Here is a 24,730-nt window from a genome sequence, read left to right as displayed (position 1 = left end):
AATATGCATATCTTGCAAAATACTTTATTATTTGTTAGCACCGATTATTCATGAGTCTGACTTTAAGCAAAAAGAAAAGTCTGAATACTACTAATACCAAAAAATCCCTACTCTGTCAACCTTTTATCTACATTTCAAGCAGGATTACAATGGTGCCTCACACTCCTCATTGCTTGCTATCAGCTCAACTCACAGAGCAAGTCATTACTGCCTGAAAGACAAGGTTGAACATACTTTCCAAATGCTAAGTTTTAATTAATGCTATGACTGCAATATTTCCCAAAGTCTTGATATAAGCACAAGCCCTCTCAGTGCTTTGTACCTCCCCCACTCTCACTCACCTCTGTTTCAAGGACAAACTTTCATTAGCAATGTGATCTTTAGCACTGGCTCTATTGACTGTAATGCTTGGTACTGCTCTATTTACTCAACACTACCTCATTGTTTGTAGTGCAAGCTTAACCAGTTGTAGGAGAAAAGCCAATGCCGGCAAAATTAAAGCATTTTTTGCTAGTAAGTTGTTTCTCAAGTTGTTTCTGTAGTAATACACAGGGAAAGTAAAAAGATGAGGCAACATCAAAAGAATGAAGAGACACCTATCATCCACAATCCAGTTTCCTGTACGGTTTTCTCATACTCCCGCCTCTCCATTAAACTTATACTGTAAGAGTATTATAGGCAGGGACTTTCCTGAATACAGCCTTGAGATCTATGAAGTATTGTTGCTTATATTAGAATCCAAGTGATTCCTGATCAAACCCTTACAAATATCAGCAAAAGAAAGTCAAACTTTTAAAATTGACTCTGCTTTCCTTCCTAAATGGGGGAGTGTTCCCTTTCTTGTACAAACATGGTTTCACAAATACATAAAAGACAAGTGGAATTAGATCCCTAAATCAGTTTGCCTTCAGTCTCTCAAACTTTCAAGTCACAGATTAGGGCAAGCATCAAGAATTGGTTATAACTCATCTAAGGAAAAATGAGAGTAATAAATTATTAGGGATACAATTTCAGCAGTTCAAAACCGAGTAAGGTCAAAATTCACACTTGGCCTTCCAAAGGATTCAGACCTGCCCAACACAGAACAAGGACGTTAATGGTGACGCTATTTAGATGTTGCTTCCTCTTATAGAACTATGTCCTCCCTTCTAGGTAACTTACTGTTTCCAAAGCAAGTTCCTTGTGACTGAAAAGACTTGATGTAAGTTTGTCTGAATGTGAAGCATGTCACAGCTTCTTGTGGTCAAATCTTAGTATCTGAGACTTAGAGAGAAAGGCTGTTGATTTATATTTTCTTTTGTTTCTTTAAGCATAGCACAAGAACAGCAGTTTTCTTCTGCACTTCATATTTACAGGGTGCCATTTCACATGCTTTACAATAAGCTAAAGACCATCCTGTGTAAGTTTAATTCTCTTGTAAGAAATAACACTGAGACACTCAAGTTATCAATCAAGCAAACTGCAAAACTCTGTCACAGTCATATTCTTGTGACAACTATGTATTTCCAGCTATGTATTTCTCATGATCCCCCCTCCAATCCAATGGTATTTGATTCAAGAGTCTTGGTGTGTTATACACTGTCTTCTGTGTTTCTTAAGCTGCAAAGGAAACTTAACTTTCAGCTACAATAAGTTCTAGTTACACAGCAAAACTCCCACAGGGGTTTTTTGCACTTCTATTTTTCAAGCTGCATTACTATAGTTCTACTTTCCTCTTAGTGCAATTCACTGCAACAGACTTACTTATCAGGAAAGTAAACATCTTTACAGAAGTTACAGCAGAATTAATTTCACATACTGCCAATGTCGACACAGATCATTATAATGTTAAAGCACATGCTCACATTTCTCTAGAATAAGAGCCAGAGGAAGGAAAACCCCACTAATTAAGTTTTGATTTGAGTTCCATAAGAATGATAACACAATTCAGAGATTGTCCTAGAGCTCTAGTAACAGACAGAAACTTTCATTTTAAGCTAACAGGTGTCCAAAATGATCACAGGAGCCAAGTTTTTGCAAAAAGGAGTACAACTGTTTCTTAACCTTAAGTTTCTAACCAATATTTCAGTGCTAACAAAATATCCATTTCTCAGTACTTTTTGCCAAACTCTGCCCACTGCAGCTCTACAAAGAAAGCAGCAGGAGGAAAGAGAAACTAAAATATTTTTAAATGGAAGTTTGGGGGAAGTGGGAGAACTGATTTTAGTTGTTTTGTTTTGTCACTCATCAAAGGGGTGAGCATTTGAATTTCAATTCCCAATACCTTTTGTGTAATATTTATCCCATAACTCACATCTACTTTCACAGCATGTGGATTTAATGAATGAGGCACATATTAGGAAAGCACCTTTTTATGAACTAAGCAAGAACAGAGGCTACTGTATAGAAGTACACTGGAGCAAGATGTGAACAGTTTAAAGAACATCACCACAGATTATCAGAGCAAAGCACTGAAACATGGTTTGTAAAACAAACATGACTTCTGACTCAGTACTCTCTTAGGGCACGTGTCAAGTTGTCTTTCAGAGTATCAATATTTCCCCTCTTTTATTGGAATAAGATTGTAGCTAACAGAAATGGATCATGCAGGAAAACATTATGTCTCTGCAGGTTTTTGCACAGCAGCAACTATTACGAAGAAAAAAGCTTTTCCAGAGTATAGGAGATGGCAAAGACATGAACATGAGGGAGAATTACTGTTTCTGTTTCTAATAAAGAGACATAAAATTTCCAGTTGTAATCATAGAAATTATAAAATGAGACAGGACTGATATTATGTTGCTAAAAATTAAACTTCAAGCAGCATTTTTAGTTTTGGCCACAACACTGCTTTGCTCACAGTATCAATTCTAGCATCTATGCATCAGTCTGAAACCCAACTGCTCAGCAGGGAAGTGCTGCAACACATTGACAGAGACATTGCCCTCATTTGGCAGCACTCAGCTACCCAAAAACTTTATATATAACTTAAGGGCATTGGTTTATGAAAAAGAGGGGGAAAAAATCAAGTAAAGCAACATACAGATTGAGGAAGTGTGCAACCCTTTCAAAATGCTACCAGAGGAAGAGAGAAACAGCACAGGTTTGCAGACAACGCAGAATATCCACGAAAGTTTTCTAAGCTGCTTCCATGTTAACAGCAAGAATAGATAGAAGCACTGCACATATAATTACTGTCAAAATAGCAGAATACAAATAATAGAATAATTTAGGTTGGAAAAGCTCTTCAAGATCATTGATTCTTACCATTAACTTAACAGTGCCAAGTTGACCACTAAACCATGTCGCTAAATGCTACATCTACACACTAAAATCCTTTATGCTTCATTTACTCCTCAACCACTTTTAAAAACCCTGACAATAATTCATTAACGCATTTCCAGTGATTTTTTTCAGTAGCTACTTAGAGCAAGTTAGAGGAAAGAAGTTCAAAGTCTCTGAGGATCATGCAATCCAGCAATCTTTGTATTAAAATGCTTCTACCTGCTGTTTTGCTGTCTTTCAACGACTTTAAAAAAACCTGCAAGAACAATTTCAAGAGAAATTCAAGTATTCAGACATAATATTATAGCTATGGAAACATCCAAATGTGTTAATGACACAGTTTTCAAACACGGCACAACATCACTCCCTGTGAAGACAGGCACCTCAAGCTATTCTGGAAGGTCACATAGTAAAGTTTATTTGTCCATATATGCTAATCCTAGACAAGGTAATTTAAAGTTACTGTTCAACTTCACCAGGAAAAGTAGCAACATCTGCTATCATAAAAAAGTCTACTCATCCTCAAACCACTGGGCCAAATTATTCACTTCTCGTGAATACTGGCACTTGTAGTTTTAAGAGAAGATAGCCCAGCTAGCCAAGGCTAGGACATTTTTATGCCTCTGAGGAAAAGAATATGCAGCTTTAGACAAATTCCTTTATCCAATTCTCTGCTCATTCTGAAGTCAAATGTACCTGAATACAGGAACAAAGCAAGGGAACCTTCCTATTTCCTAAAGGGAATACTTGAGGAATTCAGATAAAAGTATTGCAGCCTTTGGAGAAGGTAAGGTCACTGCTTTTCCACACAACCTAATGGAACATAAATGCTGCCAATAACAAATGGATTCACATGATCTACATATGTATATTTCTGTACACATATATATATATAAAAATATACATAACAGAGGAACTGTTTATGCTATCAAGTCTTTTCTGGGTTTTTTGAGGGAACAGATTTGATTGTTTCAATAATAATGTAGTGGGCTACAGAGCTGGGTAGCACTGAGGATTTGTAAAGGGAAAAATAGTTTACCTATACCATCAACAACAGAATTACAACTAAGGTTCTGAAAAAAGAGTTAGCCATAGCTAAAAAAAAAAATAAAAATCCACACTGTAATATCCTACAGCTACAGAAAGCATTAGCAGATCCTTAATTCCACACAGTAAATACTGATGATATTTCAATATTAAGTATGCTACCTAATTTAACCAATGCTCATCTAACTTTATCAATGAAAATAGGTGGTTATTGGATGTTAATAGATGTAAAAACTTCATATAAGGCTACCTGCACACAGGACACTCAGCCCTCCTGTAGGAGCAGAAACCTCTCACTTACCTGCCCTGACAACCTGAAGGCCCTTGTGTCTATCAGGAAATCCTCACCACTCACTGCTGATGCCAAACCAAGGCCATAATTTCACATAAACTGCTCAGTGCCCTACCTGTCTTAAAATGTTACCCTCCTTTCACCCACACCTTAGTGCTACGGCTGCCCTCAGGAAAACTTCCCAATATGCCATGTGTGCATCAGACAGAACACCCCAAATCTGAACTGGCTTGAATTCAGAACAGTGCCCTGCTCCAGTTCAATTTGCAGCCCCAAAAACTTTTGTACTGGCAGAATGCAGGTAAGGGAGGGCCAGGGAGCAGCAGCTGCCTAAGTGAAAGGTGCCACTGAAGTTTTCATACAACAGCAGCTCGAGCACACAATGCAGAGGCGGAAATAGCTTAAGCTGGTATCACCATCAAACGTGTTGGATCATGAAAACACAACCAAAGGGTGTAGTTTCACAGGACGTGAGCTTGGACAGCAAAGCAGCTGCAAGTTCCCACCCCACCTGCTCATTTCAGTGATCCTGTTTACAGCACATCTCCACAAAGGGTTTTACTGACACAACAAAAAGATGGCAAAGTCTGGCATAGGGGCAGGGGAGAAGCTGGCTTCACTGCTGAAGCCAAATCTTGTGAAATGACACCCTAAGTATTTGTTGTGGAAAGAACAGCCTGCTTAGTAACATTTGCCAAAGGCGTGCCAAACACCTGCTCCAAAATGTCAGAACTCATACCCAGCAAATACTCCAAACTCAGCTAGGAGTTTTATGGAGGTGATGCAGTCATCAAATAATCTGAAGGTGGAAGACCAACCATAAGACAAAAAAACCCCAACCAACCAAAAAAAAAACCAAAAAAAAAAAAAAAACAACAAAAAACACCCAAACAAAAACCCCCAACAAAAAACCAAAACAGAACAAATCCCCCCCCAAAAAACAAACAAAAAAACCAACAAAAACCCCCAAAACAACAAAAACCAAATAAACAAACCCAAAAAACCACACACACAAAAAATAAAAACCAACAAAAAAACCCACCCTGCATTGTCAGGCTTTTTTCTGCAGTTTGAAGACTGGGAGATGTATTAAAAATAAATTAAAAAAAAAAAAATCATTTATCCAAAATGAAGGTGTGACAGCTGGTAAGGGAGCCAAGAAAACTTTCTGCTAGCACTTTGTGAGGAAGAAGCTGCAGAACAAGTTTCTCTTAAAAAGAAGGTTGTAACCGGTTTATCAGGTTAGAGGAATTCACAGACTCTTCCACCTCTCCCCCCATCCCATTTGTTTCCAAATGCTCATTTAACCAGCTTGTTTCTTGCTGAATTTGCTGAAAATAAATTGCACCTGCAGCTCAGCTGGATGATCAATAGGCATCCAAACATGCTTGAGGGAACTGGCAATTTGCTATCACCTGATAAAGTGGCAACCACTGAATATTTTCAATTTAAGCATTATTTAGGGAAGTGGGAGGAAAAAAAGGTGCAGCTTTGTCTTTCTCTAAGAATATAAATCAAAATATTCACTGATGTATTTGACTCAATATATTCAATCAGCAGGACTAGGACAGTATTTTAAACAAATTTTTAATACTTAAATGTCAATCCATAGATTCAATTTGAATGCTTTTGGTAGTCCAAAAGCAAAGCCAGGTCTCACATGAGAATGTCTCCCTTTTTATGTATATCGTTCAAAGAAAGACGGTAATTACAGCTAAACACTGCAGACGGTTCTCCAAAATTATTAGCTCTTCTTAGACTTACCCTTTGTCAGGAAGACATGCAAATAGTGTCTTGCAAAAGGAAAGTAACATGTCTTAAGGCAAGTCATGCTGATTCAGCCAGGTTTTCTGTATGGGAAGGATTATGAAATCCACAGCAGTTTCAACTTCATATGGGATCTTTAACTTAGAACCCCCGTGGCTACAATCAGAGAAGCGCGTGAGGATGTCAGCTTTTTGAAGACAGAGTAATGGGGCTGAGAGAAAGACAAAGTTCATTTTGGTTTTGCTCTTTAAAAGCAAGGTTCCATTCCTGCAAGGTTTCAGAGAGCAACCTGAAAATAATTGCTTTCCCTTAAAAGCTTGGAAACTGGGAAACTATAAAGCTACAGCAGTTAACTAGAAAAATATAAATAACATGCTAAATAAGCCAGTCCTGTGATTTGAGGATCTGAACAATGAAACCTGGCAAGAATGTCCCAGTAATGCAGGAAGAAAACTATTCCCCTTGGTAAGTGGTGTAGCTGATGCATGTTTAGAGGCTTAGATCACGGGCTCAAGACAGTTTCAAATACACACTTGAACAAGAGATCTCCCATTTACTTTGTTAAATAAAAATCCTCACATTTTTCTACTCAGTAGCATTCTGCAACATCTCAGCAGCTGTGAGTTCACCATTACTGCTCGCACACCAGAGATAAGTTACTAATGCCATTTTGAGCTAAATACATCAAGCAGGCTGCTCCCAAAGAGCACACATTTTATGACTTCAGGTAACTATTTCCCTGACATTTGTACATACTCCACTCCCCCCCCCCCCCGCCAAAGGAAAGCTATGACAACATGGCACATCACCTATCAGAAAGTACAGATAGATCCCATAACTGCAGTAGTACCTGTGGAATCAAATGCTTGTTACCCTGGACAAGTACAGTAATTAAAACCTTGCAACAAAACATACAGAGCATACACTGCAGCAAACAGCTTGGTTATTTAGGGGCACTGTGTTTCAGAACCTTACCTTGTAAAATTACAACAACCAAAACTTATTGATAACCCTATTTTAGAACATTTCTTCAGAAACTCAAGTAGTAAGCTGTGCAAGATGTAACATTTTAGGAATATGAAGCAAAATTGAAATTATGCATCATTTGTTGAAGTGTCTGGTTAAAAGCAAAGTAAAGACTTGACCACAGATTACAGGTAGACCCCATCATTGCTGGAAAGTGACCTACACAGCAATAGAAGGAGACTTTCTGTGGTCAAGGGAATAACTCCAGACTCACAGTAGCTGATCTACTGTTTACCAGCTACAAATCACTGATTCAGAACCACAGAATGTTTGAAGTTGAATGAGGCCTCTGAAGCATGGATAAAAGTTACAATGGATTTGTGCTCAGTGATTCTCACTTCCCTCTAGGTGTAGAGGCTGGGAGATCTCAAGGCAAGAGCCAGAAGCAGGCACCAACACTTTCATTTACATGCTTGAGATATGTGCTAAAGTGGGTGATTTTCAGCTGCATCATCAATTTTCTACCACAATCCAGGCAGGGTGTGGAAAGTTAATTTCACATACTCTATAACATTATCTCAAATCAAGGTACAAGTCTACTTCCTTTTCCTCCTCCTTTTAAAATAACCACTTCACCTACCTGTGCTTTTGCTGAACAAAATGCTTAACTGAGAAAGAAAAAAATACCCTGTATGTGTTGTCAGATACCTGACTCATCCTTAAAATACATGATGCAATTAAAATATTCAGTGGACTTGTCTTCAAAAATGCAGAAAATTATCTACTATTAAAGAATATGGAGTTTTGCTTTTTGCCACCACTGCAAGTGGGAAGTTGAATTAATTTTCTCCTAATTCCCACAGGAGTCAGGACACCGAGGGGAAGGGAGAAGAGTTTAGGTAAGGTGTGTTCCAGAAGACTTATGATGGATCTGGCCACATCACAACTGGCATCCAACAATTAACAGCAAAATCATTATTTAGTTGCATAGATATGCAAACAAAAAGGAAAAAAATTGTTGTTTTTCAAGAGTCTCTACCCACCTACACACAAAGGTAGTATTTCCTTTTATTTGCTAAAGCAGACCCACCTACAGTGCAATTTACAGCAATAAGATACAATCTCTCATAAAGTATTGAGTATAATTAAAGTGTGTCTGTTATAAAGGTAAACAGAGTGTACTGGGCTAAGCTGTTCCAGATGTCTTTAGTGCAAGATCTGGGACAAGATCAAACCTGCAGCTGCACATTTTCTCAGGGGTTATTATGGAGCTTTAAAAAAAAAAAAAAGAAAAGAAAAGAAAATCACCTCTTGGTCCTGGACTCCAGCAAAACAAATGCAAGTAGAACAAATGTCATTGCAGCCAATGCTGACAGATTTTAAGCCACATAGAAGTTACATGTTCAAAGACACTGCATGGTTAACCATGCACTCTGGAGCGAGTACCAAAGAGGCTTAGGACCAAGTCTGCCAAGTTATCTGTGTCACCAGAAGTTACAGCAACACAAACCTGTTCTACTGCCTAAGCAAGTTTCTTGCTGAAACACACCTACAAATGATTCAGACAAGGTGTGGAAAGCCAGGTTTATATATTACACAAAAATGCACTATTGTATTTTTCATTCAAGCACATTTCGTGTACAGAAAGGACAGTCAAAGCAAGCACACTTTAGGGAACTGCATTATCTATACACACTATTTCCACTAAATTTTTTGAAGTAACTTAAGTCCTCTTGAGCTGTAGGTATCATACAAATTTATAGATTTACTGTCTCAGTGTGATATTAAATGAGCCAAAGAGCAAACCTACAGAAATCAGAAAAAAATAAAACCAAATCACTTTGTAATCCACTAATTAGGCTCATCTGGAAAAGAGTGATACACAACAATCATATCTGATGTTACATGAAAGATTTTGAAGATTTCAGCTGACTTTAGGAATAGCAAATGAAAAAAAGTTTTTTAATACACATTAGAGCATTGAACCTGTAGACTGGAATGTACCATGTGAAGTTCGAAAATTTGATTAACACTGCTTTATTAAGCAGTACTTTTACTAGCCTACTCTTTTAAAGCTTAAGAGAATCCTAGAATAAAAGTAGACCCATCAAAACAACCAGAAGTCAGATCTTCCAAACAGTTATAGCATCACCTCAAACAACTCTGGTATTGTACCTAACTGTTTCAGAATTATGGTGTTCCCATTTCAAATGGTTCAGGTACCTTTTGGGTTAGCTTAAAAACAAGCATGAAAACTTGCTAGTGATTTCAAAATGAAAGACAAAATTAAAGTCCGTTTCCTTTTTCAAATCCATTAAATCTCCTTCACAGGCTTCACCCTGAAGAGCTCCTGCTCCCAAAAGCAGCACCTCACCTGTTGAAGAACCCGGTCCAGTGGTTCAGCTTTGCCCAGTCCCTCTGGTGTTAAGCCACTGACTTCGCGACACTGGTCACTTAAGTCCAAGTTGTCTGCTTTCACCAGGGATTTGTGTAGTGTCCCTACCTAAAAACATTTAAGAAATTATGGGCAAAAGTGAGGAACAATCGAATTAGCTCTTTACAGCAATGTGTTGAGACTGCAGAAAAATCAGAAAGGTGCAGTATCACCTCCCGATAAACGCCAGGAGAAAACGCATTTGTCTATTTCACAAATCGAAACCTTTGGCTGTGGTTTCTCTCCCTCCCACCCCGGAGAGCCACGCTCTCAGCTTCGGAGTATCCGAGCCCAGTTTCAGGGAAGGCCTTTTACAGTTAGCACCCACTTTTGCGGGAGTTAACTGCAAAGGGAAGATCACTTAATATTAAGGCAGTTTCATGAATCCACTAATGAAATTGATAGTCCTGTTTGTTTTATCAAAGCCCTTCATGTCTAGGGGGTTATTTATGATAGGACTTTCGGGGAGAAAAAAGATTAGAGGTGACTTTTAGATTGGCATAAAATTAAAAGAAGTCAATATTCTTGTAAAGGTTATCCAAACATTGGTTAAACAAACAAAAAGCAGGCCCAAAGGGTCCAACGGTGGCCGTGAGCCGGCTGCCAGGGAAGCGAGCACGCTCGGAGCCACCCGGGGCAGCTTTTTGTTTTAAAGCTTCAAAAGTCCGTAGACATCCTCGAAGCTACACATGATTTAAGGCGGACGGGGCAGTGGGGCGTGGAAGCGGCCAAACTTTCTTTAGAGGTTACTTCTTCCCTGAAGACGGAACAAAAAGGAGCTTCCCGAGCGAGCGCCCCGGGCAGGGAATGACCCCCGGGCACGGGCCCCGCGCCCTCCCCTCCCTCGGTGCATTTGTGAAATGAACAAACGGCTCCGGGCAGGCGGCGAGTGGCCGGGAGAGCCCGCTCGCCCCGCGCCGGGGAACGCGCCCTCGCCCCGGATATCGAAGCCATACCTTCTTGCTGTGTAGATCCACAACTTGCCACACCAAGAGAATTAGTTCCCTCTCATCCGAACCCAGTTTAGCCCCATATGCACCAGCTGTTGCCCCAAACAACACCACCAAAGAGTCACTGTGCGAAGCCGTCATGACCACAGGGGGAAACAACTACAATCAAAAGCAGAGGTCAAAAAAAAAAAAAAAAAAAAAAAAGAAAGAAAAAGAGAGAGAAAAAAAAAGCAAAAAAAGCAAAAGAAAGACACACTAACAAACAAACAAAAAAAACCAACCCAAAATAATCCCATAAGGCTCACCCCCTACCTCCAAGTAATCAAAGGGAAAAGGAGCGAACGAGGAGTCACAATAAAAAGAGGAGAGAAAGAGCTATTTAGGAGATTGAGTGTTTGAGGAAAAAAAACATGGAGAAAGAAAGGCTCCCATCTCTACCTGTTCCCGGTGATCTCCTTCCCGGGGCCGATTGGGAGGTGAAATTAGCAAGCTGTGGGTTTCTTTCCCTCTGACATCATGGCAGAAGCTTAGTCTGGGCTTGGGTTTTTTTTTTTTTTCTCTCTCTCTTTTTTTTTTTTTTCCTTCCCTCTTCCCCTTCCCCTCTCCTGAGTTACCTGCCCTTGGTGCAGCTCATGTGACTCTAGTCAATCTCCCAAAGGGACAAGGCCATTGGGCCTCTGGAAAAGGTGTAGGAGGGACGGAGGGAGAATCAACGCCTGGCTGATCTGGCCTGATTGGTTTTCGAAGGAGATCAGAGGCAAACTCCCTTTCTCTCTTTAATTCTGCCTGCAGGAAGTGCCTGTACCTGCTTTCAGTTCTGCGGGATCCCGCCCGGCGCTGGGTGCGGGCACTACGCGCCCGGCGAGCGGGGCACGCGGGGCTCTGTACGCTCAGACCCGCGCCCGTTTCGGGGGAAAATCTGAACAATGTACGAGTACGGTTGCTAAAACACAATTTATGACTTGGCATTGAATTCCACGACAGAAAAGTCTTTACCTGTTTCTAAGTAATTGCCTTTTGTGCACGTTGCTGTGTGTGTATCGAGCTACCCATGCCGACGTTAATCTGTAATGAAAGCATAGTATTCCACAGGGATTTTAGGCAGAGAGTACTTTTCAATTTAGGCCCTATTCTTCATATAGTTTGTAAAGGTGGGTCCTAGTAAAACTTTTTTTTTTTTTTTTTTTTTGGATTAAGGATGCATCTAGGAAGTTTTGCAAAATAGCAATATAAAGCCTTGCATTTTCTACCCTACCTCAATAAAGAACTGTCTCCTGGGCATTAACTGCAGTCCAAGATAGGCAGCTTTTCCCTGCTCCTCTCTCCTGTTTCACTGGTGAGACTTCAATGGGAAATCACCACCTAGTCTAGCTGCTATGAAAACACTCCTGCTCAACAGCAGCAGCAATAATATTTGTAACATCAGGGACTGAGACAATTTTCAGAGATATTGTCAAACTCAAATTGATTTTAAAACAGAAAAGAAGATCAAAAGGCCTCTAAACTCTTTTGAAAGTTATTTTTCCTATTGCCACCACTGATGAGTTACTAGTGATTTTTAAAGGCCAAAGTTGGACTAGTAGTATTTTTTCTTTTGTTTAATTAAGTCTTCAGTTTATACTTCAATATTAGTATTGTGTTGAAATAGAGCTTTTACTGAATGAAAATTGGTGCTGCTAATTGGCTAGTGGTGTCTATCCTGGGAAAATGCAGAGCTGAGCATTTAACTGTGAACATCTGATGGCTTAAATTATTAAATCATATTTTCTCATTTTATTTTAACATTCCAATTTTATAATTGATTAATTATAGCAGTTATTGTGTTCCTCCTTATGGCAAACACTGATTCCCCATGCTAACACCACCAGCAAGACTAATTCCTTTTATTTCAGTGAAAATAAACTACAGTTCAAGGATGCAGTCCAATGTGAAGTATCTTAGAATTCATGTGTTACAAGTATTTACCTGACAGAGGCCATGCAGGAAACTTTGCACAGGTGCATCTCACTGAATATCACGAGACAGTTGTTAAACACCTCTCAGCTCTTGTCTCTGCAGCTCATGCAGCTGCTTGGGAAATCATCCTGAAAATACATTGTTACAGAAAGAGCAAATTCCCAAACAACCAGAGATGAAAACTTTAATCTGTAACATGAATATATTTATATATTTAAAATGTTTTCAGCATTATATTTGCTAGCATTGCTGAATTTATGCCACATCTATATTTTTCTCTGTCAATGCACTTCTAGAAGTCCTTGGTAGAATAAAAACCCATTTCTAGTCCTTTTGGTTAGTTATAACCTTTGGATATAGTGGTAATGAAACAGTGTAACAGACTGTTACTGAGTATGGGATGATTCTTATCCCTGAAGTCTGTAATAAGAACCATAAAAATGCATTGACTGCAAGTGTGAGAACTGTTCCTCTTTTCCCAAACTGTTCCTCTCCTCCCAAACTCACATATTTATGGGGGTGTTTGGAGACAGGCAGTGTATGCATAAGTGTAAACACAGATTAAGTGTAAATACAGATTTTAACTGTAGCTATGTTCACAGAAGAAAGTACCCAGCTGTTGCAATTTAGCTGCCCTCATGAGGATGTCACTTTGTAGCCCTAATATGTGAGTACCTCATACATAATGGGATTTTAATTAGCAGATCTCTATAGATGATCATACACATGATAAATTCTTGGCCAGGTTGGCACATACGCTCACAGGCTCCAGTGAATGGAAAGAGAGAATGCCAATATGTATGTACTTGTCTTTAGGATTTAAGGTGAAAGAAAAAGGGTTATAATTGACTTAGAGCAATGTGTCAGATTAAAAAAGTCCTCCTCAAATAAATGCCAAAGACCCTTGAAAACTAACTTGAAATCTACACATTGGTGAGCTCAAAAGCTTCTATGCTTTTTACAATTATATTAGCTCATCTCATAAAATGTAGCCTCTCTTCCTAGAAAGCCCATCTGGTTTCTACTTTTAGACTATCTTGACTCATATAATCCTACTATTACTAATTTATCTGACCTATTCTAGCTAAATGAACTTAAAACATATTCTAAAATTTAAAGAAAACCCTTAAATAAATGCTGGCCTTCCTGCAATCACACATTTCAAAGTATCAGATTATGCATCTGGTTCCTCATTCACCTTTTATCCACAACTCTCCCATTTTCTGCCCTGAATTATACCAATGTTATCGATCTAAAAAATATAAAAGAATGACATCGTATCTCTTAACAGAACAGCAACAGGATCCAGTTCCTGAAAAACATGTGGGACAAGCCCTTGTACACTGAGCATAGAAAGGTTAATTTGTAACCAAGATCTTGCTGAAATAAAGAGTTATTGCTCACCTTTAGCTTTAATCCTGGCAGGCATATTTATAGAGGTGTTTGCTGGTAGGCTCCATGTAATGTAACTGGGTGGAGAAGAAAAGTTTTAAAGATGGACATTCATTGTTATGCAAGCTTAGTACTGTGATTATTTTGTTTCTTATTAATCAAGCAATTAAAACTGGAAAATAGATCATTTTTACAGTTAGATCCCATGAGAACACTGAAGAGAATCATTAAAAGCATTGTGCTTGCAATGGATAAATCTGTAGTGGCATTTTCATTCTTACTATACAGGGAAGGGAAGGGAAGGGAAGGGAAGGGAAGAGAAGAGAAGAGAAGAGAAGAGAAGAGAAGAGAAGAGAAGAGAAGAGAAAGAGAAGAGAAGTATCTTTTACATTGTTAAAAATTCCTGTGAACTGAATGTCCTGATGACTGAAGTCCTTTTGCTGAAGTCTAATAAAAGGAGTATGAAACTTTGAGACATGAGATCTGGAGTAATATCCTGGCTGCATTTAGATCTACAGAAATACCTCAATTACCTTTCAGGGAACATGGAAGTCAATCTTCTGTTCCAAACTAGTATGATATTGAGAAGTTATTTGTCCTCATGAATATTTTAGTCATCAGTTAAAAGGAGGAAAATGATGATGATATTTAACCCTGTCAGATGGGTTAAAACACCCTGAAAAAAGTGAATTAACTTTGAAGTTGGGTCTAATTTCAATTTCTAATTCTAATTTCTAATTTTTTCTATGATTTTGAGAAACAGAGATATTAAATCGAGTAAGTATGGAGCCTTGGTGTTTCTCTGCACAATAGGGATGGTAGTAAATTCTCTGCATGCCTCAGCATCTCCAAACTGAACTGGCACTGGAAGTAAAAGATCTGTAAGTGATCTGTAAGCAAATGTGAGAAGACATTTAGATTTCATACCCATTCAGTCCTTGGCTCCTGGATTGGATTATAAGATACTGCAGCAATATTTGCTGAAGGAGGAGCTTACTGTAACTCCTGAAACATAAACCCATATGTAAAGAATTTTCTGGCATCCTTTCTTTAACAGCAATGAGTGGGAAAAGGCATGGGAACAAGTGCTTAGCAGTGTTCTTTGATTGCTGTCCAGATGTTTGGAGAAATCTGATTTTTTGGTCTGCCAGGTAGGTCTCCCATGGTTACAATGCACTGTAGAAGCCTTGAAATAATTTCCATTGAGATATCCACAAAAGCTCAGCAATCTGCAGAAGAGCTTCAGAACTCTGGTTCTGATGGATTGGTACCCTACTGCAGATCCAATATTGCTGCTAGCAAGAATTTTCTTGCTAGCAGCAATATTGTATCCACACCCTGCAGATACCAGCACCATCAAGCCACACTGGAAGCATTCACTTAGAATCCTGTATCAGTTGGAATTCCATTTCTGTTGACTTAAAGGTAAATTAAAACATAACATTGGTGACTATAAAGAGAAATAAAAATGAAATTACTTCCCCTATTACTTTACACAGTTTCTCTTCTTTATGGAATGACCATCAATCCAGTGGTTTAATCCTACAAAGGTTTTATACATGCTCAGTTCCCACTGGAGTATTGGTGTGAGCTGTTTAGCCAAATTTCTCCAGATTACACTTATCAGGCTTTTGAAAATCTAAGCATTTACTTTTCTACCAAACTTATGGACAAATCTAACATGCATGCATAGTAGTGTCTTTCATAAATATTATTATAGATTTACATCAAAGTTAACAGTTCATAACAAATAAACTGAATTTCCTTTATTTTTCATTGGAAATAATGCTGTCCTTCAAATAATTGACTAAAGAATTTTCTGGATTTAGAATCACTGAAATGATTGCTGACAGGGAGGGACCTCTGCAAGTCCTCTTGTCCAGAACTGGATTATTGCCAGCACTATGGTGAACCAGCCAGTATTTTGGCCAGCTGTGTCTTGGAAACCTCCATGGATGACACGTTCCAGCGCTGCACTGCGTTGCTGATGAAAAACTTTCTCCTGGTCGCCAATCTGATCTCACTGCTAAATTTTTAAATAATTCACTGCAACTAGTTGAGACAGGATCTTTAAGCCATGTGATACAATTTCTGTTACCTAATGAGATGAATATGCAAGTATTTCCTGACCCTTTCAATCTACCTTATCTGTGATTGAAAATTGACTTTGTGTGAAGCTTTATTGCCCCTACAACCTGCCTAAGAAATTTTCATTGCAATTGGTTACTTTTTTTACTAGCCTCAGGTACAGTATAATATGAGAAAAGAAGTTCAATGGAAAATATTCCTTTTGTGGCAGGTTTTTCAGCAAGACTGATGTTCAGTCTTGGATCAAAACACTTCTGTATACTAACCCATTCTCTCTTTGCCCATTGAAAGGATATAGTAGGGTCAGTGTGGCAGCATTTCCAACAGTAAAAAATTCTCTTTTTAATTGTGAAGTTGATCTAGTGATTTATTTGTTATAGTGAATTATAAAGGAAAAAAAATCCATTGCCACCATCCTTGGTACCATCACTATCACCCCAGTGGAAAGAGTAAAAACATAAATTGGTAACACAATCCACTGCAATAGCTAAAAGCCAAAATGCTCTCTGTTATTCACTAGTATTTACATGCAATTAAATAGAATCATCTTCTTAATTTATAAACAATAAAATCTAAAATTACACATTTACAGTTCAACAGGATAAAGTTATATCCTCTTGGGGAAAGATCAAGATTTCAACTCCTCATAATGGAAAATGAGAATGACCTGATGTCTACATGAAGCGTTTAATTTGGGCCATTTTGTACTTTATATTTAACAGACCAACTCAGAGGCTTCCAGTCATAAGAGTAGCAAGACAGGAAATTCAGTAGTCCTTTACCCTTTTAGAAAACTTTTGCAACACTCCTTCAAAGAATCAGTGGTATTCAGACTGTCATATTCCCACACATAAATGATTCATACTGTACAATTAGGAAGTTCTCAGAAGTTCACTGAACCACAAAATCACTGAAGTTTTGAAGTGAGAAGTGGCCACTGCCAGCTGGAACATTGGATTCCAGTCACCCAAATCCAGTCACCTTTGCATGTAAACATAAAAAACAAATAGACAACACAAGAAATGTAAAGGCCATTATCTACATCAAAAGATCTGCATGCTCCACATTGCTCTCACTGAGAGTTGATGTAATGTAGCAGTGATGAAAGAACTGATCATCAAATACAAAGGACTGTATACTGGAAGTCCAAGTTATTCAATGAAAAACAACTGTAAAATTTACACAATTAATGATGAATTTATACAGGTTACATCTTCTCAAGCTTTGCTGACAACTGGCTGATACTGGCCTCATGAGATTATCTTGGCAGAAATTACTAATCTCTGTCTGTTTATTCAGATTGTACCACAAACTCTCAGCTGACATAAAAACCTTGATAAAAAAGGAGGGTGTGTTCCTATAATACTCCATTCCCATTTGATTTAACTGCTCTGATATTTAACCTGTTTTTTCATTAGAATTTAATTAAACTTATTCCACATAGAGATATGCTAATACACTTCTTTTTCTCACCACAGTATAAACAGAAGTAAAATATAAATGCAAAACATAAGCAAAACTTAACCACCTGTTGAAGTAGTTAGGCTTTAAAAACATTTCATCGAAGCATTTTGTATAATAAATTGATGAATGCAATTATGTGCATCCAAACTAGACATGAAAGGATTTATCATTCAATGATTTCCTGATCTTTCATCTTGCTTATGGCTATTTTGCTTCACTTCATTTCTACCAGCAATTGTTACATACCTCAGATCTGACAGGGATTTCAAACACACCCTGTGTCCTATTCTATCCAACGCAAGGATGGGATAATTTGCCCAAAGAAGCAGCAGACTCTGATACAACTTTTTTTTTGTATTTCTGTTTTCACTGTCCTTTCTTGAAAGTACAAGACTTTAAGGCTGACACGTTGCTACCAGCCTCTAGCAGAACTAATGCCAATTTCTAGGAAGATTAGATGAGTTTATTTTCTACTCTACCATTTGCAGCTTGACAAGACAACTACAGTTTTTGCAAAAAAAATTTAATTTTTTTCTTCAGCATCTCTAGATGCAATTGCTTGCATGGAAGACTAGTTCACATTCAACTGTATTATATAGTTACAACCATGTCATCAAATTCTCACTCAAATAAATTTCCCTGACTTATTCAACAAACGCTCTTCTCACTTTAACCTCTCAGCATGATTAAACAACTACCTTTCTTCCTTTGGCCTGATGTTGGATCTTACACACTGTGGAATATACAGTGGAAATAGGATAGAAGTAGTGTCCTTACAGATACATCTGGCTGATACAGGAGAATGATATGGTTTCCTGAGAAGAAACATTCTCAAAGAAACATACTGCACAGTCAGTAAATATATTCAGACAGAAAGAGGACAGGTATACCTAGATGATTCCTTTTGGCATACTGTAGAAATTTTAAATTTAAGACTCCGTATGATGCAATTCAGTGCATTTTATCACTTAACAGCTATAGAATTGCTTTATAAGCACAGATAATAACTAAGCACATGGCAAGCAGGTGCAATTCCCTTCCCAGCAAGTTGGAGTTGTGATAATATACCCTGACAGAGCTGTTTCATAAGTGCCAGTACCACCTCACCTCCTTTCCATAACCCTCTCCTAATGTGGCACACCCTTGTTTGACAGGAAATGTCACCTTGTGTTCAGTCATTCCTTGTTTTCTCCAAGTAATTATTTCAATCATGGTGTGACACAGTTAACATACATTAAGATTTTGCCTTTTCTACACTGAAATACATGGTGGTGAGGAAAAGAAAAAGAGCCCTGGGGCACACAATAGGAAGCTGCCTCGCACATTCTGGGAGTGGCTCTGCAGTGACTTGAGTGAACGCACCAATAATGCTCTGGCTCTGGGTGAAGTAGATGTCTAGGACATAACTTTAACTTTTAATTACTCCTTTCCATACTCTAGTGCTCTGCTTTGTGTGAGCAGGGAATCTGAGGGGTCCATCTGCTCCTCTATTCTCTAAAGCGGAGTCATTATCTCATTTGGTTCAGTTATCCTGGCAAAAACAAGGCAGTGACTCATGGGAATGGGCAAACAAGAGGGGTACTTTTGCCTGATAGTGTCATGAATGCGTGGCTTTAGGGCACATGAAGCTTTTCTAGGGCCAGTTCCCGCTGAACACCTGCAGCCTCACTATGGGCAGTCAGGCCGGCTGTCACTGTCACACATGAGTCACGATGGGCAGCATTTTACACCTTTATATAGACATTAGATGTAAGACTGTGAGGCCAGGTCTTCCTGTCTCTCAAAACTCTGGATTACGTTCTATCTATGAAGGAATCCCTGTCAGAGGAGGTATAGAACATCAAGTTTTTGATAAATTTATGTGCAAATTTCTCCTTTTCCCACACACATCTTGCAAAAATGACTTTAAAAAACATTTTGTATTTTGCACGGTTATCAAAAGTGCAAGATTTATCTATCCAAACCTTGTGAATCTGTTTGGTTTGGGGGAACAAGGTGGAGTCCACCACCTTCATTCAAAGATTGGCTGCTTTAATCAAAGAGATGTGAACAGCTTGCATTCTCAACTTTTGATTTCCACAAAGCCTGTTTGTTTTACTGAAGGCTAGCAGCCCCTGTTGCCAAGGAATTGCTAGGGAGCTAAGCCACACCTTTATGAACACACTTAGCACTTCCTGCTCTGTGCAGCCTTAAAAGCAGTCTCCTCTACTCCAGAGAGATAATTGGAGGTTAAAAAACCATCAACAGCTACATCTTAAGATCTTGCCTGGCTGGCAAAGCCACCTGTCTTTATGCCCTTGTTAAAAAGTTCACACAAGGTCTTGGGGAAGTGTTTACCATGAGATATATTTTTCAGAAGAATTCGATGTTTGTGATGGTGATAATATGTTTCTTACCCTTTCATCTGTTTGAATCCAGAGCTTCCATTGGTGCCTGCTTTGTGACTAGAAGAAAATGAATTGGTGGGTTCCTCTGAAATCCCTCTGGGCTGGTACAGATGCTGTAGGCTGACTGGTAGCTCCAGCACACAGGGTAAGGGTTCATTATTTGTAATATATGTAAACAACCCTCTCGGTGCTCTGAGGCAGCATCATGGTATAATTGCTAGATCACTTACATCCTCCTTTTTCTGCTTCATCTGTAATTTAAATTTTTATATAAAAGGATTTGTCAGTCCTGTTGATGCTCAGTATTTACATCAATCTCAGGAAGCTGTATTTGCTGTTTGTTTGGGAATTTTACCATAGTTTACTTAAAGAAACAAAATTTAAACACACACACATTCAGTACTATAAAACAAATCTCAGCACAGAACTCACTGCTGAAACTTAGTCTAAAAATGCCTAAAGCACACCGAATACTCATATCAGAAACCTTCTTACTGATGAATCAGTCCCACCATTTCATAGATTTCCCCCTTTATCCTTCCTTCTGATGCAGAATATAAAACTATCTTTTGTTTTATTGTCACTGCATACTGCAAATGGGACTTCAGGTTACCACTAAACATTTCTTAGAATTTTTGTGACATGTTACAAATGACAGCAGCTTCTAAGACTTGGGTGGATAGCAGTGATGATTAATAAGATGGTAACTGGTGCAGCAGTGAGGTGGAGTAGGTGTGAGTAATTGTATTCTGTGGGAACTTAATCAGAACCCTCTGGTTCATGGGCATGAAAGTATTTTCTATTCCTAGCATCTATAAGAAAGGACAGAAAATCAACAGCATTTTAGTGCAAATTTCCTTCAGGATTTCTATACAGAGGAAAATACAGGCAATAATAGAAAACTACAAATTTGGAATCAGTTACTTCATTGCCACTTTTGTTTTTCTGAGAATGAAATCTGCAATGCACATTAGAATGCTGTAGACTCAAATGCAATAGGAAATGATTCTCTCTTACAGACTTAAAACTTGTTGCACAGGCCTAAAAGCACTATAGGGGACAGACAATGCATTTGAGGATGCAGCTTCATTGCTTTGAAGGGACACCATTCTCCACAATATATTATTGGGGGCAGAGAAGGAGGTTGTGAGCATACACACAATGAAACAAAACTAGTGGATGTAAAATAACAGCCAGTTTCATTTACTTGCACAGTTTATCTGTAGTAGCAACCAAAGCCCCAGTAGGCAAACAGCCTGGGCAACTGGTGTGGAAGAATGGATTCCACAGCTTTGCAAGGATTTCATGTGAAGCAATACCCTCTTACTGGGATTAGTTGCCTTACTCAAGATCAGGCTCAAAGGGATTTACAAAGCCACTATACACCCTTATTCAGAGTCATACAGTAACTTCTTCATTGTTGTGTAGACAATATGCTGTGTAAGAGAGACTTGTTTTTTCTCTTATGTAGAAGAGAAAACACCCCTTCCTTAGAAAAATCATAGGGGACTGGTAATATGGGGATTAAGCAGGCAGGATTACACAGTCTCAGCTGAAAAAAAATAGTGTATGACAACTGACAAAAAGTGTTAAGTCCCTTTCAGGAAAAGGGATTATTAAGCCAACAGTTCTGCAAGTCAGGCCCACAGTTCCTGGTTCTTGGGCAACAAATATTAATTATCAAATGCTGCTATTTAACATAAAATGTGTTCTCTTCAGTCTTCATTTGCCTTTCTACAATACAATCAAGGCTAGATGACAAAAAGTATTTGTCACATTTCAACAGGGAACTTGGTTTGGCATTGGGCACGATGGTTTGTACAATGGTTTAGGAATACTGATGGAAAGGATGTCCACTGGAATGCTCTTAAACTCATAAAACCAGAGTCACTACCTTTACATGAAACAAGAAAATGTATGTATCAAGATGTTGTAATGTATCAAGAAAAATTAGTATGGGGATGAAACACTAAGGAGTTTATTTGATCTACTGTCCTTGAGTGAGACAAAAGACAGTAATTTCAAAAGCACTGTTTATACATGAAGGAAAATCAGAGCTCAGGGATCTATTTGTTTAGTTTCTTTAGCCCGTCAGAGAATAAAGACATAGACTGTTTGAATTGCTTCAATTACTTCAACATCAAATTTCAAAGAATCAAACCACAAAAGTTCAGTTTCCTAATCTATTTCCTCAATAAAAATACATCTTTCAAACAAGGCAACATTAACATTTGGGTAGCAAGCTCATCAAAACACATGATCCCACATTACAGACAAATATGGATGTATATCTATATGCACATATACATAACTCCCTTGTTACATATTCATTTCCTTTTCTCACCTTTGTGTTCCCTCAGAGTTTTCAAGTTTGGGCCAAAGGCATATACTTGATCTGTTCTCGTTTAGCATTTCTGACTTCTTTTATCTTCTTTTAGTTCATATTTTTCTATCCTTTCTCTCAAGCATCTGAAAATGCAGAACATTAGCTGAGTATATAGCAATGCAGAATAATCAAATGTCTGTAGAGATCACAGGTTTCCCACAATAGTATTACAAGTATAAATTGAATACATATTTCACACATCATTCACAACATAGTTATTACTGTCTCCCCCTGCTCCCCAGTGAAAGGAAGCAACACTTCAAAGAAAAACTATCTCAGTAGTGTGAAATTCACATCTGCTGTAAGGCCATTATGCACCTAATTTCACATTTGATTTGAGTGTGACTCTATCACTTTCCTACCAGCAGTACATACGACCTTTTTTAGGAATGACTGCATAGGAGAAACATGCTCCTTTCACATAAAGTGATTCTTTATGATACCTTTCCTCCACCCCTCCCAGCAATGCCTTCATGTTTAAGCAGCTTCACTCTGAAGTTACTATAGCTATGCAACTGTTGCTCATTGTGTAGCCCTTAATAATTGCTTTCCATTTGGATAATGCTGTTGTCATATACTCTGCATAAGGCTACACCTTAAACACCTAATAAAATGAAGTTCATGTCAGAACAGCAAGGATTACTCCTGAACTGCTTGACTCAATGCAATTTTTTCATACATTGGTTATGAATAACAAGTATTGCATAGGAGGGGTGTATCAGCTCTTCTCTTTTTCTCATCACTCCTTGCTCTGTGTACACACACACCAACATATGGCCACAGCTGCAGTTCATGTGCCTCAGTTTGATATCCTTGATATAACAAAAGCCATGACGGGCAGAAGTTTCTCTGAGGATTCAGAAATTCAGGATATTTGTTCCTATTTGAAAATAGCATGAAATTGTATTTTAGCCATAATTCAGAAGACATCTTCTCAACAGGGCCTTTGAAAAGGGATGAGGATATGCTGCCACTGATGAAGAACACACAAACCAGTTCTGCGTATATCAAGTCAACTCCAGTATCAGGCTTTAGTCCAAAGCTGGATCATGACTGAATTTTTCCTAGGGCATGCAAAGATTCTAAATGTGATATAAACTGCATTACTGCAAAAGATTTCTTAGCATTTGTCCAGTTTCTCAAGAAGTTTCACTGGGACACGACAGGTATCAGATGTGAGGGCAGCATTCAGCACAGAGCTAACTTGTTGCCTTCAAGTTCAGCAATGCTTCCTGTTAACCAGGCTCAATAGAAGTCAGCAAATAAAAGACTCCCCTGGGCCTTGTAAAAATTCATTTACTAGTCCCGAGTAGAACATGGGTGAATTTCTGTTGAAAGTTAAAGCTAAAGCTTTATTGTCATTATTTTATATATAAATTAGCCATATTATACCTCCTTTACCCTGGATCCATTCTGAATAAAAAAAGCCTTGCTAGTGTCATATTAAATGTAACCTACTCCTTTGCAATATTTAGATGCATTCTATTCCACCACAGAAAGCTATGCAGTGATTGCAGGTTTTAAGGTTTGTTACATTTGCCTTCATTTTCATTTTGAACGTTCCAAAACTGTGTCCTCTGCCCACTGCTAAAGGGTAGAATTATATTGGAATGGAACATAACTGTCATTTAATCTCTGCAAGGCCACACACTGGCTTAGGTATGCAGTCAAATATGCTCTAGAAGGCTGCATTTCTGTTCAGTTTTCTGTGTAACTATGAACCTCTTTTATGAGCTGCTCTACAAGATGGGAGTGACAGTCTCCCACAGCAGTGCTCTGCAGTTACTGCTTCACCTTCAAATCAAATGGTGGTTATCAACTGAACCAACGTCTCATACTGAATTTTCTCTTCTGCACTCATTCAAAAAATAATCCTAATTTGTATGTTGTTCAAGAAATAGTAGAAGTAACATTTACTTCACTACTTTTACAGTTGGACCACTGATCTAACACCATTCAGACTTGCAAAGTCAATCTTATATGACGAATTTCATGTGAAGAAATTCTAGCTTTTGTTTGTTTTACAAAGTATTATAAAAGAAATCTCTGCTCACAGTTTCACAACATCTTTTGCCTCCCCTTTCTCTTTGCTTCCTTCAACTGAATTCTCATAATTCTCCGTAATGTCATGGGAAGATGACAGTCAAATTTTACCCAATGACTAGACTTTTCCCTTTCCCTCCACATTTGTGTGTTCTCTGGGCCAGTTTGAATTTTTTACCCTGGAGAGGAATATCAAAACAAGTAGATGTATCTAAAACGTACAGCAGACATGTTCAAACAGTAGTAAGTCTCACACTTCTTTTGCACTACAAAGAAAACCACAGGATAATAAAC

General features: G+C 38.4%; 1 protein-coding gene across 9 annotated transcripts in view; it reads right to left on the bottom strand.

Moving 5' to 3' along the window:
* ESRP2 (epithelial splicing regulatory protein 2) overlaps window positions 1–24,730 on the bottom strand; it is a 93,909-nt gene that overhangs the window by 31,961 nt on the left and 37,218 nt on the right. For 8 of the 9 annotated variants that reach the window (XM_048317054.1, XM_048317061.1, XM_048317058.1 and 5 more), the window contains 6 exons: window positions 22,352–22,476; window positions 14,081–20,258; window positions 12,686–12,804; window positions 11,717–11,785; window positions 10,727–10,879; window positions 9,711–9,839 (listed from right to left, as the gene is read on the bottom strand). In XM_048317054.1, the coding sequence (XP_048173011.1) occupies window positions 9,711–9,839; window positions 10,727–10,861 (264 nt within the window). In that variant the 5' untranslated portion in view covers window positions 10,862–10,879; window positions 11,717–11,785; window positions 12,686–12,804; window positions 14,081–20,258; window positions 22,352–22,476. Of the gene's footprint in view, window positions 1–9,710; window positions 9,840–10,726; window positions 10,880–11,158; window positions 11,314–11,716; window positions 11,786–12,685; window positions 12,805–14,080; window positions 20,259–22,351; window positions 22,477–24,730 lie in introns of those variants that run through there. The other variant, XM_048317055.1, reaches the window with a different exon arrangement.

The sequence above is a fragment of the Corvus hawaiiensis genome, chromosome 12, assembly GCF_020740725.1.
Source record: "Corvus hawaiiensis isolate bCorHaw1 chromosome 12, bCorHaw1.pri.cur, whole genome shotgun sequence".
Lineage (NCBI taxonomy): Eukaryota > Metazoa > Chordata > Aves > Passeriformes > Corvidae > Corvus > Corvus hawaiiensis.
Note: the sequence above shows the minus strand (reverse complement) of the source record. Positions and strands in the feature narration are given on the sequence as shown.